The sequence below is a fragment of the Ambystoma mexicanum genome, chromosome 1p (genome assembly GCF_040938575.1).
Source record: "Ambystoma mexicanum isolate Mex_15411 chromosome 1p, UKY_AmexF1_1, whole genome shotgun sequence".
NCBI classification, from domain to species: Eukaryota; Metazoa; Chordata; class Amphibia; order Caudata; family Ambystomatidae; genus Ambystoma; species Ambystoma mexicanum.
The window spans coordinates 633,771,755-633,788,743 of NC_090921.1; the positions used below are offsets into that span (position 1 = coordinate 633,771,755).

The 16,989-nt window shown below is 44.2% G+C and overlaps 1 protein-coding gene across 2 annotated transcripts in view; it reads right to left on the bottom strand.

Annotated features, from left to right (window-relative positions):
• LOC138577770 (disintegrin and metalloproteinase domain-containing protein 10-like) overlaps positions 1–16,989 on the bottom strand; it is a 680,452-nt gene that overhangs the window by 119,314 nt on the left and 544,149 nt on the right. For both annotated transcript variants that reach the window (XM_069649653.1, XM_069649654.1), the window contains one exon: positions 6,689–6,788. In XM_069649653.1, the coding sequence (XP_069505754.1) occupies positions 6,689–6,788 (100 nt within the window). The remainder of the gene's footprint in view (positions 1–6,688; positions 6,789–16,989) is intronic.

Genomic DNA, 16,989 nt, shown 5'->3' on the forward strand with positions numbered 1-16,989 from the left:
TGTAAAATCTAAAAATTCGGGGGCACCGGGCCCCAATAACTTGTCCAACAAAATCCTTAAGTCTGATCCCGAATTATGGGCTAAAATACTCTCCACTTTGTTCTCCAACATACTTGTTACCAAGACCTTTCCATTGTCCTGGAGGGTATCTATTATCATACCTATATTTAAAAAGGGTTCCCGATTACGTCCTAAGAGCTACAGGCCAATTGACATTGCCGACCCGGAATCCAAACTGTTTTCGTCACTTGTTCTAAGAGATATCCGGAAATGGATTGACGACAAGCAGGTTTTGGATATGAGACACTTCGGCTTTAGGAGTAACATGGGGACGGAATGCGGGGGGCTCATCTTGCATTGTTTGAGAGCAGAAGCAATGAAAAAGGCGGAGACCTCGGTCTTCATTGCTTCAATGGACCTGAGTTCCGCTTTTGATTTGGTGGATAGGAATATACTGTGGACTAAATTAAGAACTTTAAATATGCTGGCAATCCTGTTAGATATTGTAAGGGCAATCTATTCTCAGACGGATGTGAGAGTTAGATTGGATTCTGCGGGCACCCTCTCTGGTCATTTTACCATTCATAACAGATTGCGCCAAGGCTGTAGACTGGCTTCCACTATCTTCAACATATATGTGAGTGGCGCATATGCGGCTCTATTAAATAGGGGGTTAGTTCCACCTAGAATTTCGAAGATACGTATGGCCTGGTTAGCATACGCGGATGATTTTCTTCTCATTGACACCACTAAAGTGGGATTACAACGTATGCTCAGAGCCTTCGAGGGTTTAATTGACTCAATTGCATTAAAGGTGAATCCGGACAAAACAGTGATTGTTCGCCTGGGAAGGAAGAACAAGAAAGCAAATATGCTAACATGGGTATCCGGGAATATCAGACTTAAAGCAAAAGCGGAGTTTAAATACCTGGGTTTCTCAATAGCAGGTGTACAATCCAGACACCTACTCAGAACACAATTGAAACTTAAGGCCGACATTGCTATTTCTCAAATGAGGGCCCTTGATGCAAAATTTGGGAAATTCTCAATGACCCCTCTTAGAGAATATTACACAAAAAAAAGTCATTCCCAGATTAACATATGGGGCTGAATTCCATCTCTTAGCATGTGAAGGGGAATGGGCCTCGATAGAAAGTTACATCTGGAAATCCGTAATGTATCACCTTCCGAAATGTATGCCATATAATTTAGTGAAGTACGAAATGGGTCTAAACTCGCTCCAGGCACTGGTGACCTGGAAAAGAATGACGTTATGGAGGAAATGTAACTCTTCAGATACCAACACTCTGTACTGTTATGCAGGTAGAGATACATCCAATCCTTTTATAGTGGAATTGAATGAGGAAATTATAAAAAGCTTGAAGCTAATGGGGATTTCAGCCACCTCACTTAGGAATAGCCCGGCTAGGGTGAAAGAAAGTGTGTTGGGTTTTGACTGGATCCATACAAAAAATGTAATACTGAGTACAAAACTATATCAACAAGTGTGCATTAAATAAATGGCTCCCAGGGATGGAAAGCTACCTAAACAAGTATCCAAATATAACAATACGAAATGATTTTATGTGTTTTAGATTCAACGTATTGCCTACTAACCAAATACTTTCAATCAGATCTACTGTTCAATTAACATGGCCGTGGTGCAGGCTCTGTTGGGTAGAAGGTACGGTAGAGGACCTGAAACACATATTGTTGGTATGTCCGGCATTGAAGGAAAAAAGACTATATTTTGCTCAATATGTTCATAACACTGCGGAAGTGGATAGAGAATTTATTTGGTATAAGAAGTTACACAACTGCAAAGGCAATCTGAATATCAGGGTTGCAACATTTCTGAGAAACATTTGTGCTCTGTTTTAAAATATATATAGAACTTTTAAAACTGTTAAATTTCCTTTTCTTTTGTTTTCAATTGTGGTTTGGTTTTCTTACTATGTAAGAGTTTTTGCGACTTAATTTTGGATGTTCATTAGGCCATCTCATGAAGCCATGGCAGAAAAAAATGAATGGTACAAATGTGGTATAAGTATTACTATGTATTGCAAATTAGAATAATGGTTTCCGATAATGTTATTTTGCTTCTGTCTGGAATCTTTGTAATGAAAATGAATGTTTTGCAAAGGTTTTTCTAAACCAAAACAAACAAATATATAAATAAATAATATTGATGTATGTGACATGAATCCTCTTAGGCTGAGGCTGGGCGCTTATGGGAGTACATTTACATAATCCAGCCTTCTTCTCCTTTGACTAGCCTTCTCGCCCTGGGCTGCAGTTATTGTGTCCTGTTACTAGAGGGCATCATACACATGTTAGGGCAAAGCAAGGGTGTATGGTCTACTGAACAGATTAGATTTTCAATTCTTAAGATTAAAAGGTCAAAACAAAATCTTTATTTTACAAGTAAGAACTGGTTAAGGTCTAGGGTTTAGATCATTGGCTGGTCAAGGAAAACTTCTGCTACTCAAACATTCAGAAAAAGGAATTATAACTTGAAGTGGATATTTGCCGGCCTCTAGCAAAATGGTTGGAATCCTCGTTTTCACTAGCCTAAAAGGACAATGGGCAGATATACCTGTGTGGACAGATTGGGCATGCAGTAAATCCTAATTAGATGTAAATCAGAGGCCGAAGATAAGGGCAAGCATGGGCGCAATGAGAAGCCCACGAAGAGAGACATTCAGAGAGGCATGCAAACCAAGATCACAATGTTAGGGAAGTACCAACCTGACTCAAAAATCAGCCAATAAACGCAGGTGAAGCTAACACTAGAAATGTAACTTTAAGTATTGTCGCAAGCTTTTGAATGACTGAATGCATTCACCAACTGTAACTCATACTTCCCTCTAGTACTCATAATGTCCGTTATTTATGAGAATTGGGCATCAACAGAATTTGGGTGGAAATCAGGCTGAGATCAGAGTTTATAGCTCTCTGGCTCTAGGTGGCCAGTGGGCAGCAATGCAAGAAGCACTTAGTAGTAGGGTGGTTAAAGCCTTTACATATATTTTGTAAGATGGGCATTGGTTTAGAGCATATTTGGGACAAACCAGAGACTATGGCCCTCATTACAACCCCGGCGCTAAACCATGGCGCTATTAGCACCATGGTTGGTGCCTGTGTTGTAACGAGTCTGCCATGGTTCAATGGGGAAATACCGCCTCATTCCAAGGTTGGCGGGGCGGTATTTCCCCATTTCACCATGGCCCTTCCCCATTCCCAATTTAACCCCATAGGGCTCAATGGGACTGGGGAAGGCGCTAAGTACGGTAGCGCAAATTGCGGTACCGTAATTAGCACCGAGGTCCCTTTGCGGCACCCTACTTTAACGGCTGGTAAAACCAGCCGTTAAGGTCGGGTCCCGCAAAGGGACCTCGTAATCAGGCGTCAAGGGTTTAACGGCGCCGATACCTTTTACAGCGCTGTTAAACCCTTAATGCCAGGGTCGTAATGACCCCCTATCTCTAAAGTAGCACAAGCAAGTGTTAAACAACAGTATAACAAAAAAGTTATGAATATTTTTAAGAACACAGAAAGACTCATATTCAGAAGTGAAAAGATGTGTAGGTATAGAAAAATATTTAACGCTATTGAAGAAATTCACAGAATCAAATTTGTTTCTGGAGTTGGAATTTTACACATATCTGAATTTACTGCTAAATGGAATTGCAATAACATAGGATAATGTTTTTGTAAATCCTGGCCAGTTTCAATATAAAATCATGTCCATGTTAGCGCTTTAACCATCAGGCTAACTTTGAGAGTCAATAAGAGTCAATAAGCTTACTTGGTGCTATATCCCTAAGAATGTTCACTGATCAAGAATCCAGAGGGAAGTCAGTATCCCTAGTAGATTGGGAACCTGAACGCACTACATTTTGTCCCCCTCCTTCAACCTTTGCCAAGAGACTTCCAAGATAGGAAAGGCCTGTTGCTTTTTAGATAAAAACCTAGCACACAGTGGGGCTCATTAAGAGTATGGTGGTGTGGGGGAAAAAGTGGCGGTAACGGAATCACTGCCACTTTACCTGCTCTGCCATACTAAGAGTTCGGCCTGGGAGTGGGAGATTTACCTCCAGCATCATGCAATCGGACGAAGACTCAATTCCATATGGACGGGTGCATTCTGACTACATGGGAGTGCAAACAATTTATTCAAGAATTGGTGTTTGATAGAACTGAGTTCCACAGAGTTTGCACACACATTTGTGAACCAGATGAAACTGCCCCTCTACCATGGGAATTAAAAAATGTCAGGATTGCGGCACTGTGTTTATTAAGATTAAGGCAAGCATTCTCAGTTTGGGTTGACCAAAGGCCTTTGTCACAGAATTTCACACCAAGATAGTCATAAATGTCTACCTCTTCAAAAGCACAGTTGTTAATACTGACAGCTAGTTTAGAAGGTTTAGAGAATCTAGATATAAACACTAGTGCCTTGGTCTTCCCAATATAAGCTTCAAAGTGGAGCTCTTTACATGTATCCAAAAAAAGTATTCAGGGTCAATCTTAGTCCCATTGTAAAGGTAGACAACAACACTGCATCATCCGCAAACAATAAACCTGGGACAGATTCCTCCCCAGCCTTATTGATTAGGTATTTGCTCTATGTTGCTCTATGTTCATGACATGTTGGATTGTTTTTTAATTCCTAGGAACTTTAATGAATCCTGTGGAGTCATCACTGATCCCCAGCCTGAGATCTCCTTCCACGTGGCCAGGCGACGGCAGCTGCTACCTGATCCTAACCCTGTGGGTGGTATTATGGGGGCGGATCATATGGGAGAAGAGACTGTCGGGGAGATGTGGTGACTCCATCAGGAGGAATGTGGTATTCTTCCTTTATAAATGAGGAGGACCCTATCATTCCTAAATTCCCGATGGCATGCTGTCATTACACAAAACACTCCAGTTATAAAACTCAAACCTTTCCTAAAAATCATTCTAGACTAAATGCCCTTCATACCTCACATGTACATAACACAGAAATCACGTTTCCTATCCCTGATGATTCTGTACTAGGTAAAAATCTCAAGCAAAATCTCCTTGGAAGTCCTTACAATCCTATGGACTCCAACTCCTATAATGCCTCAAGTACTGAGATGAGGGAGAGGGAGAACAAAAATGAATGGGGATTGAATGAAACCCTAAAACAGATGTGTGGATTGGTAGTTGCAAGGTGAATCAGCTGCGCAGGATATTTAAAGATGGTTTTCACTGGCAATCAGAGGGTGGAGAGAGGAGATGCAGACTGGGCATCACACAAGACAGAATCACGGGTGAAGGCAAACACAAGGGAGCAGGCCGGTGCTTCCAAGTTTCCTATTATCAGCATTTCACACCGGAGTGGCGAGAGATCCAGAGGAGCGTATCAGGCTTCAAGGAAAAGTCACAAGGGGACCGTCAACAGAGGAGAAGCTGTGCAGGACGCGGTTGAGCCGAGAATCCGCCACTTCACTGGCGAGTGACTGTGGGAAGAGCTGAAAGCGGGTCTGCCAAGCGGGGTGTGCGATTCCCGCACTGAGGCTTCGCTGCAGCGACATGCATCAGGTAGGAAATGCCATGAGACACCGGTGAGTTGGCCCAGAGATAGCAGAAACCCCGGGGCGCACTGACAAGCACACAGACAGTTGAAAGTGCATTTTGAAGATAGACCAAGTAAATTAAAAAGACTGAATTTGCACAATTCCTGTTGCTATCAAGAACAAATCAAAATAAACTTTTAGGCACCAACAAGGGTTCAGAATGGAGATCAGTCTTTTTCCAACACTAATGTGAAAACACATTTGTACTTCAGATTTGCCTTTGGGATGGAAATATATCTGAATGACGCATCATCCCCACCCCCAAAAACTCTCAGTTTGTACATTTTGACAGTTGTCTTTAGATGCTGTTATTGTTTCATGACAAAATGCAAATATTCTTGTGATCAGCCAATTAAAGAGATCCAATTAAATCTGCACCAAGCAGGCCACTTTGATTACAGTGTGCATATTCTATTTTACTGGCAATTTATGTAATGTTGCCACAGGCAGCGCATTTTGCTTACCCTCGTGTCCTAGATGAGTATCTCCGAGTTCGACATAAGAGCATTAAGAATTGGTGCACTAGAAGCGCACCCTAGACAAAGCCATGTTGTTATTTTCAATGTCCAACTCATGTCTGGGTGTAACATCTAGGATGGGACATTTTACTATTGAATGAGAATAGCGAACATGCTTGCAGTTTTTTGTTGTTTGTTAATAATGTGTGCTGTTCATCTGCTTTTCTGTTCACTGGCAACATATCCTTTACCTGTTCCATATCTTGTATCATATTTATGGATTTATATTGTCTGAAATCAACTTATTTGATGTTGGGGTGAGCCTAGATCTTGGGACTTGGCTTATACTTTCATGCAATCTTAATGAATTGCCTAACTTGCAGCGCCACAAGTCAATAAAGTATGTTGTTGCGGCGTGCATTCCTGTTGGCTTCAGGCGTAGATCTTGTACACAGACATATCAATTCTCTCTATGCACAATTACATTCGCAAGCTATAAGCGTCCTTTTGTGACATCATAATTTCTCCCAAATTTGGGGCAGCAAAAGCAGAAACCTGAGGCAGGGCTTCCTTGCTTGTAGCTTTATACAAAAGGACAACATGCATAAAAGAGGAATATCTCACCCGGTTGTTGGCAGCATAGCTGGCATTTTTCATACATTGAGCTGGTTTCACAGTCACACTTCTCCAAGCCATATTTGGTGCACAGGGACTGCATGCACAACTATTGAAAACAAAGACAAATCATTGAATCAGATGGAGCACCCAAAATCGAATCCGCTGTTAAACCTGCCCTCTGTACTACTTCAAACAGATGGCAACATCCTGCGGGTGCCCGGGGCTGCATTACTGTACACTGCCATTGTTGGACACCATTTGCCTCAGTAATGGGCTACTGGCAAGCTTTTTTCTATGGTTCTAGGAGACATATCCAAATGTTAGAGAAGGATAGCTGATTGAGTTAAGTGCTCTCTGCGGAAATCAGTGTTTAAACTGCAAGTCAAAAATTCCAATCCCACCAGTGACGTCGCAGCCAGTAATCATTCCAAAGTCAATAACTTGAGTAGACTTTGGGTATCTCAATAATTGTTTATTTCGCTATGTAAGAGCAAAACAGTTTAAGTAAGTACAATATAAAAATACAGTGTTAACAAACTTTAGCTTGGTACCTCGGCATACCGCCTCGCAAAAACAAACAACTACAATTCAATGGCTTCCATGGAATGTGGGGGGATGATCATAAGAATTAGGGGCCGCAGGGTCCAGGGGAGGTGAAGAGCATCTCACAAAATGGAGGTTCGGGTGAAGCAGGCAGTCATCAGGGTGAAACACAGGCTTTGATTCATTAATAAAGCCAGAGCGCATTCATCCTGTTTGGCTACTACTGACCTCCCGAGGTGCGCTTAATGGAAAACACATGCCAGCCGTTTTCCTGCTATGCTTATGATATTTCTATTATCTAACTCTTACCTGCTGTATGGCTCCATACATGCCCTTCCTCAGACCACCCACCTGCCTTGTACATGAGGGGGCAGAGTTCCACATGACGTGAATGAACCAGTTGAATGCAATCCCTCCTTCCGGACATCAATGATGTTCTCTCTGGTCCATGGTAAGGCTCCTCCCTATTCCAGAGATTGCAATTGACACCCGAGGGAATACAAACATGTAACTTCCCCATGGAAGATCTGCTGGTTCTTTTGCTGCCCTGGAAGGGCACACTGAGTGGGGGCAAAGCTCATTTGCATGTGGGCCTCCTATATGAAAATTAACCACACAATCCCCACTGTATCACTGTCCACCCCAATTCTTAGTCATCCGTCAGTCGGGTTCACATTTGCCTCAAACAACACAGTTCACTTTGGTTTTAACACAATGCAGGATTTGCTTCCCTTGACTTCCTTGTTACCTTGTAATATTCGGAAATCTTAATGTCTTTTTAAACAATTGAGCAGTTTATTCTCTCCACACAAAATGACATCACGTTCCCCTCTTCCGGGTGCAAACGCCACCTTCACAATTCCTGTATTTTTGTGCACATTTTTACAATGTGTCAAAGACTTTCAATTGTACAAGGGGTTTTGCTTGACCCTTATATGACCACTTTGACACTTCACGCTAGCCTCCCCTAGGCCTCTTGGTCTGATAGTTTCGATAATAAAAAGTTCTTAGTTCAATACTTTTGCTTTCTGCATTTGAAGGGTACCAGTCAGAGTCATTCCAATGGGCACCGGACCACTCTAACTCTGGTACCAAGTTTGTTCACAACAATACCTTTGTCTATTATCTTCTTACTTAGAGTGTTGACACTGCAACCTTGAGCCCAACACAGTCCGTTTCATTATCAGGGTCCTCCGACTCACCGGCTGTGCTGAACTCGTTGCCTCTTCTTTTTCCTTGAGAGTCAAGGTCGGTACCATAGCGGCAAGTGCTTCTCCCCACCCTGGCTATCAGTGCGGGAGGGCCCCTTCCACCCTTGAAACCTGTCGCATCACTCGCCAGCTGCGATTCCCGGTCTTATGTTTCCTTTAGGGGAGGCTTTGCAGGTCTGCGTTGAAAAGGGAAAGGGCAATTCCCTCCTGGCTGTCCTCTCTGATCCCACTGCCTTTCTCCTCCATTTGAAATGCTGTGCCGGAATGGCTGCTTCCTTGTGTATTCGGCCTTGCTCAAAGTGTGCTCTTGTGCTCTGCCTTTTATCCCAATGGGAAAGGTAAAGGGCCGTCAGGTGTGTGTGGTTATCAGCAATTGCCTGACTCTGCCTGACCCTTGTGTTGGGACATGTCAGGTCAACGGCTCTGGTGTTAGTCCGTTTTCGCTCACGTAATGAGAAAGTGTTTGTGTCGGGCAAGGGGGGGGTGGTGTAGAGTTTCTAAATATCCTAGTGGGTAGGATGGGGAAAAGATGTCATAAGGAAGGCGATACCGCATCTCACCCTTTGTTTTCCCTCTTCCACTCACCGAAAACCCCTCATCCAGGTGATCCTCCCCACAGGAACTGGATGATATGGTATGGCATGGTAATGTTTATTTATTTAGTACCTATACACAGGCAAGTGTTTCAAAGCGCTCAAGGAGGGTGGGAACACAGGGAAAAAACAACAGTCGCTCCGAGCCATTGAATTTCTGAGATGATAACGGTCTGCACAGGCAGATTAAGTGAATATGATACATTTAACAGTTTAGATACAGCAAATAGGCCTGATGGCGATTCTGTGGTTTTTTCAAGTGCACATTAAGGGGTGAAGACAAGGGAGAACAGAAGGAGCGATCTTCAGGCGGGGCTGTATACAGATCGTGCAAGGGAGGGGCAGGGGACCAAGTGCACCCAGACGGTAGAGACTGGTGAAGTGCAGAGAGAGAAGCTGTCAAGGATGTATTACAAGTGCAGTGAGAGGGTGGGGTGCAGGGCCCTGAGGCAAGTGCAGAAGGACTGGCAGGGGTGCCTGCGACCTGTGAGACACTGAGGTACACCAGGTGGCCAGTCAGTAAGCTGTATGGAAAGGAGGGAGAGAAGAAAGAGAAGAGAGCTAGGTTAGCAGGGTGGGGTGAAAGAGAATGAAGAGGAGAAGAGGACGGTCTTGAGGAGTTTCCAGAACTTAAGAATATCAGGCTCAAGACGGAGGGTGGCAGGGAGGCTGTTCCAGAGGCTGGCACCTGCTGAGGAAAGGGATCTCCCTCCAAATCTCTGCTTGGAGAACCAGCTCACTCGCAGAAGGTTGGAGGTAGATTAGCGGAGGGCTCAAGAGGGACAGTATTTATAAAGACAATGTTGAAGGTAAGTACGTCCCAGGCCCCAGAAAGCCTTGTGGCCAACGCAGCCACAGGGAGCCAGTGAAGGGATTTCAGTGCCAGAGAGATGCGGTCCATGGACTTGAGGCCAAGGATAAGTCTTGCGGTGCTACTCTGGATGAGTTGCAGAGGGCACAGGGCAGATGCAAGGAGGTTGAGGAAGAGGCTGTTGCAGTAGTCCAGTCTAGAGAGAGCCAGGGCTCTGTAGACAGTGAGACACTGAGGGGAAAGTGAGAAAACGTAGAGTGCCTCTGAGGAGGTGTAGTTGATAGACTTTTTTGAGATGTCAGAAAAGTGAGAGGAGAAGGACAGAGTGAAGTTGAAGATGACCCCAAGGTTTTTGGCCTTGCAGGTGGGGGTGGGTGCGGGGCCAAGGGAGGCCGGCCAGAGTGAGAAGGGGGAAGCTGGAGCAGGGGTCCCAATGCAAACAATCTCAGTTTTACTGGCATCGAGACAAAGGTTGTTTGCAGCACACCATGACTGAATAGAGGACAGACAATCCAGTAGCGATGGCTGTGTCCTAGCCACCTGGATGACAGATTCCAGGGGACTAGCGAGTGAGACACCTTCAGGTTTGTCACACCACATAACTATGAAATGTACTATTTAGGCCCAACATATATTATGAGATATCACCCTTCATTCTCTACTGCAAGATTTTGAATCATTAGCACCCAATCATGGGGGGTTGATCAATAGCATTGATAATAGTCCCTTTCAGTGAGCAAACCAGGGAAACCAGGGAAGACAGTGTTAAAAAAGGATAAAAAGAATATCATTACAAATATTTTTCATGAGTGTTTAGAATAGTAAAGGTGTAGTGATTGATTAATTGAAGGTCAAATATCGCCCTTGGTTGAGTATCCAGAGCATGTGACAAAACATATGTATATGAACATAGCAGGCAGGGATATGTGGTACAGCAAAACATAATGGCTCCATCCACAATTGGTCTTCGAATTTCGAATTTCAGGAAGCAACACTTCCAATTTTGGAGAAAATAATTTGCAGAAGTATATTGCAGTCAGAAGAAGGCAGCAAAACAATAAGCATAAACCAAGACAGATATTCAAAACAACACAACGGCAAGCAACTCCAATTCCTTTCTTCAAGGTCAAAAATACAAGTATGTTGGGCAGAGAAAATTGTCTTCATGAAGCCTAACTTGAGTAAAGCATGTGTGCTCTGGGAGTTATCAAAATATGCTTTTCCAGTAATATTTTGAAAGATATTGGCCCTCATTCCGAGTTGGGCAGTAAGGGATACCGGGCACCGGTAAGGGGACCGATGCCGGTAATCCCTTACCGCCCAATTCCGAGGTCCCTTAGCGGGAACCGCAAAGGACGTGTGGTCGGACCACACGTTCTTTACGGGTCCCGCTAAGGGACCATGGCGCTAATTCCGGGCCTGCTCTTAGCGCCTTCCCCATTCCCATTGAGCAATATGGGGGCTCAAACAGGAATGGGGACTGGTCAGGTGAATGGGTACTTACCAGGTCCGCACAGGTCGGAATGTCCCGGTAAGTCCTCATTCACCCAGACTGGACACGGACCCGGGTTTGGAGGCATATAGCGCCATGGCTACCTCCAAACTCGGAATGAGGGCCATTGTTTAGGTATTTCACTCATGTTTTTCAAACACTCAGTTCAAAAGTGCACAAACTGTCAGTCATGAGGCACATTCAGCAAAACCAAAACTGGGAACAGGTGGGTATAAAATTACTAAGAAGAGTTGCACTACATGTCGAATTCATAAATAAATTAGCATCCAAATAGGCCATAATAACAATATGTTATGTTTCCAAAGTAAATCATTTAATCTTACAAAATTATAATAGTTGGAGTTTTCTGTGACAACAATGATCACAATCTCTATTAGTTTCAGAGCAAGTGCTATGTCTTCAGGACAATCACGGTCTCTACAAAACAAATAATATAAAATAAATGTTGTGACTCTCCAGCATGGTGCTTACATCTTTCATTCAATTAAGCACAACTGTCAATATGTTAAATAATACCACCCACTACATGACAGTATTAGCTGCTTTGTTAGTTCCAAAGAGTTATATGTAAAACAGCAATTACATGGATAGAGATACAGTGTAACAATAAGGTTTAAAGTGTGTTTTTCAAATTAATTATTGCATCCAGGATGTCAAATGACATATTTCCATGGGTAGTTAAACAAGTATTACAACTAGACTGATGCTATTGATCTCCCGAGGACAACTTTAAGCTAAACAAATATAAATAAATTAAACAAATTAAAAAAAGGAACAAAGAATTTTTGGGTGAAATATGAAATCGCATTAATTAGTGATATCACTCTAAAGATTATTATGCAAACAAAGGGGGGTCTGGGAATCTCTCTACCAGCACGAACACAGCCCAATGACCTGTTCTTGGGTGAATAACCCCTGGGAGAGACTCTACCAAGTCTTTAACTCACTGTCCCTTTCACAGAGAAGAAATTTCCCCACATACCAGCCTTTGTCCTGGCCAAGAGCAGTCCAGCGCCGAAATGCTAGGCAATTCTCCTCTGAACAAGAGTACCATCAGTAACCCCATACATGTGTTTCAGCCTTGTTGGGCATCATGAGTGAGGTGAAACTGGTGCCTCTCTAAGAACAGTGAGCAAGGGGTCCAAGTCTGGATCGCCCGGTTAACTTAGGGTGAAACCCAAAGTTAATTTATGCAAACAAAGGGGGGTCTGGGAATCTCTCTACCAGCACAAACACAGTCCAATGACCTGTTCTTGGGCGAATAACCCCTGGGAGAGACTCTACCAAGTCTTTAGCTCACTGTCCCTTTCACAGAGAAGAAGTTCCCCACATATCAGCCTTTGTCCTGCCCAAGAGCAGTCCAGCGCCCAAATGCTAGGCAATTCTCCTCTGAACAAGAGTACCATCAGTAACCCCATACACGTGTTTCAGCCTTGTTGGGCATCATCAGTGAGGCGAAACTGGTGCCTCTCTAAAAACAGTGAGCAAGGGGTCCACGTCTGGATCGCCCTGTTAACTTAGGGTGAAACCCAAAGTTAATTTTTGCAAACAAAGGGGGGTCTGGGAATCTCTCTACCAGCACGAACACAGCCCAATGACCTGTTCTTGGGTGAATAACCCCTGGGAGAGACTCTACCAAGTCTTTAGCTCACTGTCCCTTTCACAGAGAAGAAATTTCCCCACATATCAGCCTTTGTCCTGCCCAAGAGCAGTCCAGCGCCGAAATGCTAGGCAATTCTCCTCTGAACAAGAGTACCATCAGTAACCCCATACACGTGTTTCAGCCTTGTTGGGCATCATCAGTGAGGTTTCACCCTAAGTTAACAGGGCGATCCAGACATGGACCCCTGCTCACTGTTCTTAGAGAGGCACCAGTTTCACCTCTCTGATGATGCCCAACAAGGCTGAAACACGTGTATGGGGTTACTGATGGTACTCTTGTTCAGAGAATTGCCTAGCATTTCTGCCCTGGACTGCCCCTGGCCAGGACAAAGGCTGATATGCAGGGAAATTTCTTCTCTGTGAAAGGGACAGTGAGCTAAAGACTTGGTCGAGTCTCTCCTAGGGGTTATTCACCCAAGAACAGGTCATTGGGCTGTGTTCGTGCTGGTAGAGAGATTCCCAGACCCCCCTTTGTTTTGCATTAATTAACTTTGGGTTTCACCCTAAGTTAACAGGGCGATCCAGACGTGGACCCCTTGCTCACTGTTCTTAGAGAGGCACCAGTTTCACCTCACTGATGATGCCCAACAAGGCTGAAACACGTGTATGGGGTTACTGATGGTACTCTTGTTCAGTGAATTGCCTAGCATTTCGGCGCTGGACTGCCCCTGGGCAGGACAAAGGCTGATATGCAGGGAAATTTCTTCTCTGTGAAAGGGACAGTGAGCTAAAGACTTGGTCGAGTCTCTCCCAGGGGTTAGTCACCCAAGAACAGGTCCTTGGGCTGTGTTCGTGCTGGTAGAGAGATTCCCAGACCCCCCTTTGTTTTGCATTAATTAACTTTGGGTTTCACCCTAAGTTAACAGGGCGATCCAGACGTGGAACCCTTGCTCACTGTTCTTAGAGAGGCACCAGTTTCACCTCACTGATGATGCCCAACAAGACTGAAACACGTATATGGGGTTACTGATGGTACTCTTGTTCAGAGGAGAATTGCCTAGCATTTCGGCGCTGAACTGCCCCTGGGCAGGACAAAGGCTGATATGCAGGGAAATTTCTTCTCTGTGAAAGGGACAGTGAGCTAAAGACTTGGTCGAGTCTCTCCCAGGGGTTATTCACCCAAGAACAGGTCATTAGGCTGTGTTCGTGCTGGTAGAGAGATTCCCAGACCCCCCTTTGTTTTGCATTAATTAACTTTGGGTTTCACCCTAAGTTAACAGGGCGATCCAGACATGGACCCCTTGCTCACTGTTCTTCGAGAGGCACCAGTTTCACCTCACTGATGATGCCCAACAAGGCTGAAACACGTGTATGAGGTTACTGATGGTACTCTTGTTCAGAGGAGAATTGCCTAGCATTTCGGCGCTGTACTGCCCCTGGGCAGGACAAAGGCTGCTATGGAGGGAAATTTCTTCTCTGTGAAAGGGACAGTGAGCTAAAGACTTGGTCGAGTCTCTCCCAGGGGTTATTCACCCAAGAACAGGTCATTGGGCTGTGTTCGTGCTGGTAGAGAGATTCCCAGACCCCCTTTTGTTTTGCCATAATTAACTTTGGGTTTCACCCTAAGTTAACAGGGCGATCCAGACGTGGACCCTTTGCTCACTGTTCTTAGAGAGGCACCAGTTTCACCTCACTGATGATGCGCAACAAGGCTGAAACACTTGTATGGGGTTACTGATGGTACTCTTGTTCAGAGGAGAATTGCCTAGCATTTTGGCGCTGGCCTGCCCCTGGGCAGGACAAAGGCTGATATGCAGGGAAATTTCTTCTCTGTGAAAGGGACAGTGAGCTAAAGACTTGGTCGAGTCTCTCCCAGGGGTTATTCACCCAAGAACAGGTCATTGGGCTGTGTTCGTGCTGGTAGAGAGATTCCCAGACCCCCCTTTGTTTTGCATTAATTAACTTTGGGTTTCACCCTAAGTTAACAGGGCGATCCAGACGTGGACCCCTTGCTCACTGTTCTTAGAGAGGCACCAGTTTCACCTCACTGATGATGCCCAACAAGGCTGAAACACGTATATGGGGTTACTGATGGTACTCTTGTTCAGAGGAGAATTGCCTAGCATTTCGGCGCTGGACTGCCCCTGGGCAGGACAAAGGCTGATATGCAGGGAAATTTCTTCTCTGTGAAAGGGACAGTGAGCTAAAGACTTGGTCGAGTCTCTCCCAGGGGTTATTCACCCAAGAACAGGTCATTGGGCTGTGTTCGTGCTGGTAGAGAGATTCCCAGACCCCCCTTTGTTTTGCATTAATTAACTTTGGGTTACACCCTAAATTAACGGGGCGATCCAGACGTGGACCCCTTGCTCACTGTTCTTAGAGAGGCACCAGTTTCACCTCACTGATGATGCCCAACAAGGCTGAAACACGTGTATGGGGTTACTGATGGTACTCTTGTTCAGAGGAGAATTGCCTAGCATTTCGGTGCTGGACTGCCCCTGGGCAGGACAAAGGCTGATATGCAGGGAAATTTCTTCACTGTGAAAGGGACAGTGAGCAAAAGACTTGGTCGAGTCTCTCCCAAGGGTTATTCACCCAAGAACAGGTCATTGGGCTGTGTTCGTGCTGGTAGAGAGATTCCCAGACCCCCCTTTGTTTTGCATTAATTAACTTTGGGTTTCACCCTAAGTTAACAGCGCGATCCAGACCTGGACCCCTTGCTCACTGTTCTTAGAGAGGCACCAGTTTCACCTCACTGATGATGCCCAACAAGGCTGAAAAACGTGTATGGGGTTACTGATGGTACTCTTGTTCAGAGGAGAATTGCCTAGCATTTCGGCGCTGGACTGCCCCTGGGCAGGACAAAGGCTGATATGCAGGGAAATGTCTTCTCTGTGAAAGGGACAGTGAGCTAAAGACTTGGTCGAGTCTCTCCCAGAGGTTATTCACCCAAGAACAGGTCATTGGGCTGTGTTCGTGCTGGTAGAGAGATTCCCAGACCCCCCTTTGTTTTGTCTAAAGAATATTACTTTCTCACAGAAAATGTCCAAGCCATCTGCTAGTTTTTAATCAGAATAATGTAAAGTATGGCTCTCAAAACAACATGAAGTAACGTGGACATGTATGGAAAAGTATACATACCAATCCAAATTAAATTCATCATTCATATATCGGGGAATATGTGTGTTGTGAAGGATGCATTGTTTTGACAAAATGGAAATGCATTTGGCTAATTTGTTGAGAATAGTATAAAAGTGGTTGATCCTGTGACTCTGGAGCGAACATTTGCGTAACCCTGTTCCATTGGATTGTGGCTGTGTGACTGCTTTGACCAACGTAATAAGTTCTGCAGGGGCAACGTACTATGTACATGACATTTGGCTGCATCACAAGCTCCATAATCCTTGATGAATATGTGTCCTGTAGTGGGATGATGCATGATATTCCTCTTTGTTACATTGGGGAAAGTTACAAAGTTCAGACAAGGCTTAGTGTCAGATGTCCTTGTGGGTATTCAACTTTGATAGTCCATTTTAGGGTGCAGTGCTTGCATTAAACAATCACTAACGTCTTTTCTAGGATGATAGGCAAATATTGGTCTGAAGTTGAACAACTTCTTTAAATTGTCATCTTCTGGTTAAAATGCATTCCCGATTTATCATTTATGAGGTGTTTGTTTGATTATATTGTTTTGTAGGGAATACCTGAAAACATAAATTAAATCAGGATTAGACACACTCCACTACTGAGTAAGAATTTCATGCATGTTATGTGGCTGGACCTTTTCTTGGTCTTCTTGAATTTTGTATTCACATATTTTTCCAGCCAGAATTGTGTTTTTCATTATTTTTGACTGCATTTCATGATCATTATCATTAGGTGTTATTCTTTTTACTCTGAGCCACTGGCTGTAAGGAATACTTTCATGGTCTGTGGAGAGTGAATCTTAGATAGAGTCAAATATATTCCTGGTCTGTTGATTTAGTCTATACATTAGTTGTGAACGTATAGTCAGAAATGTGCACGCCTCCATC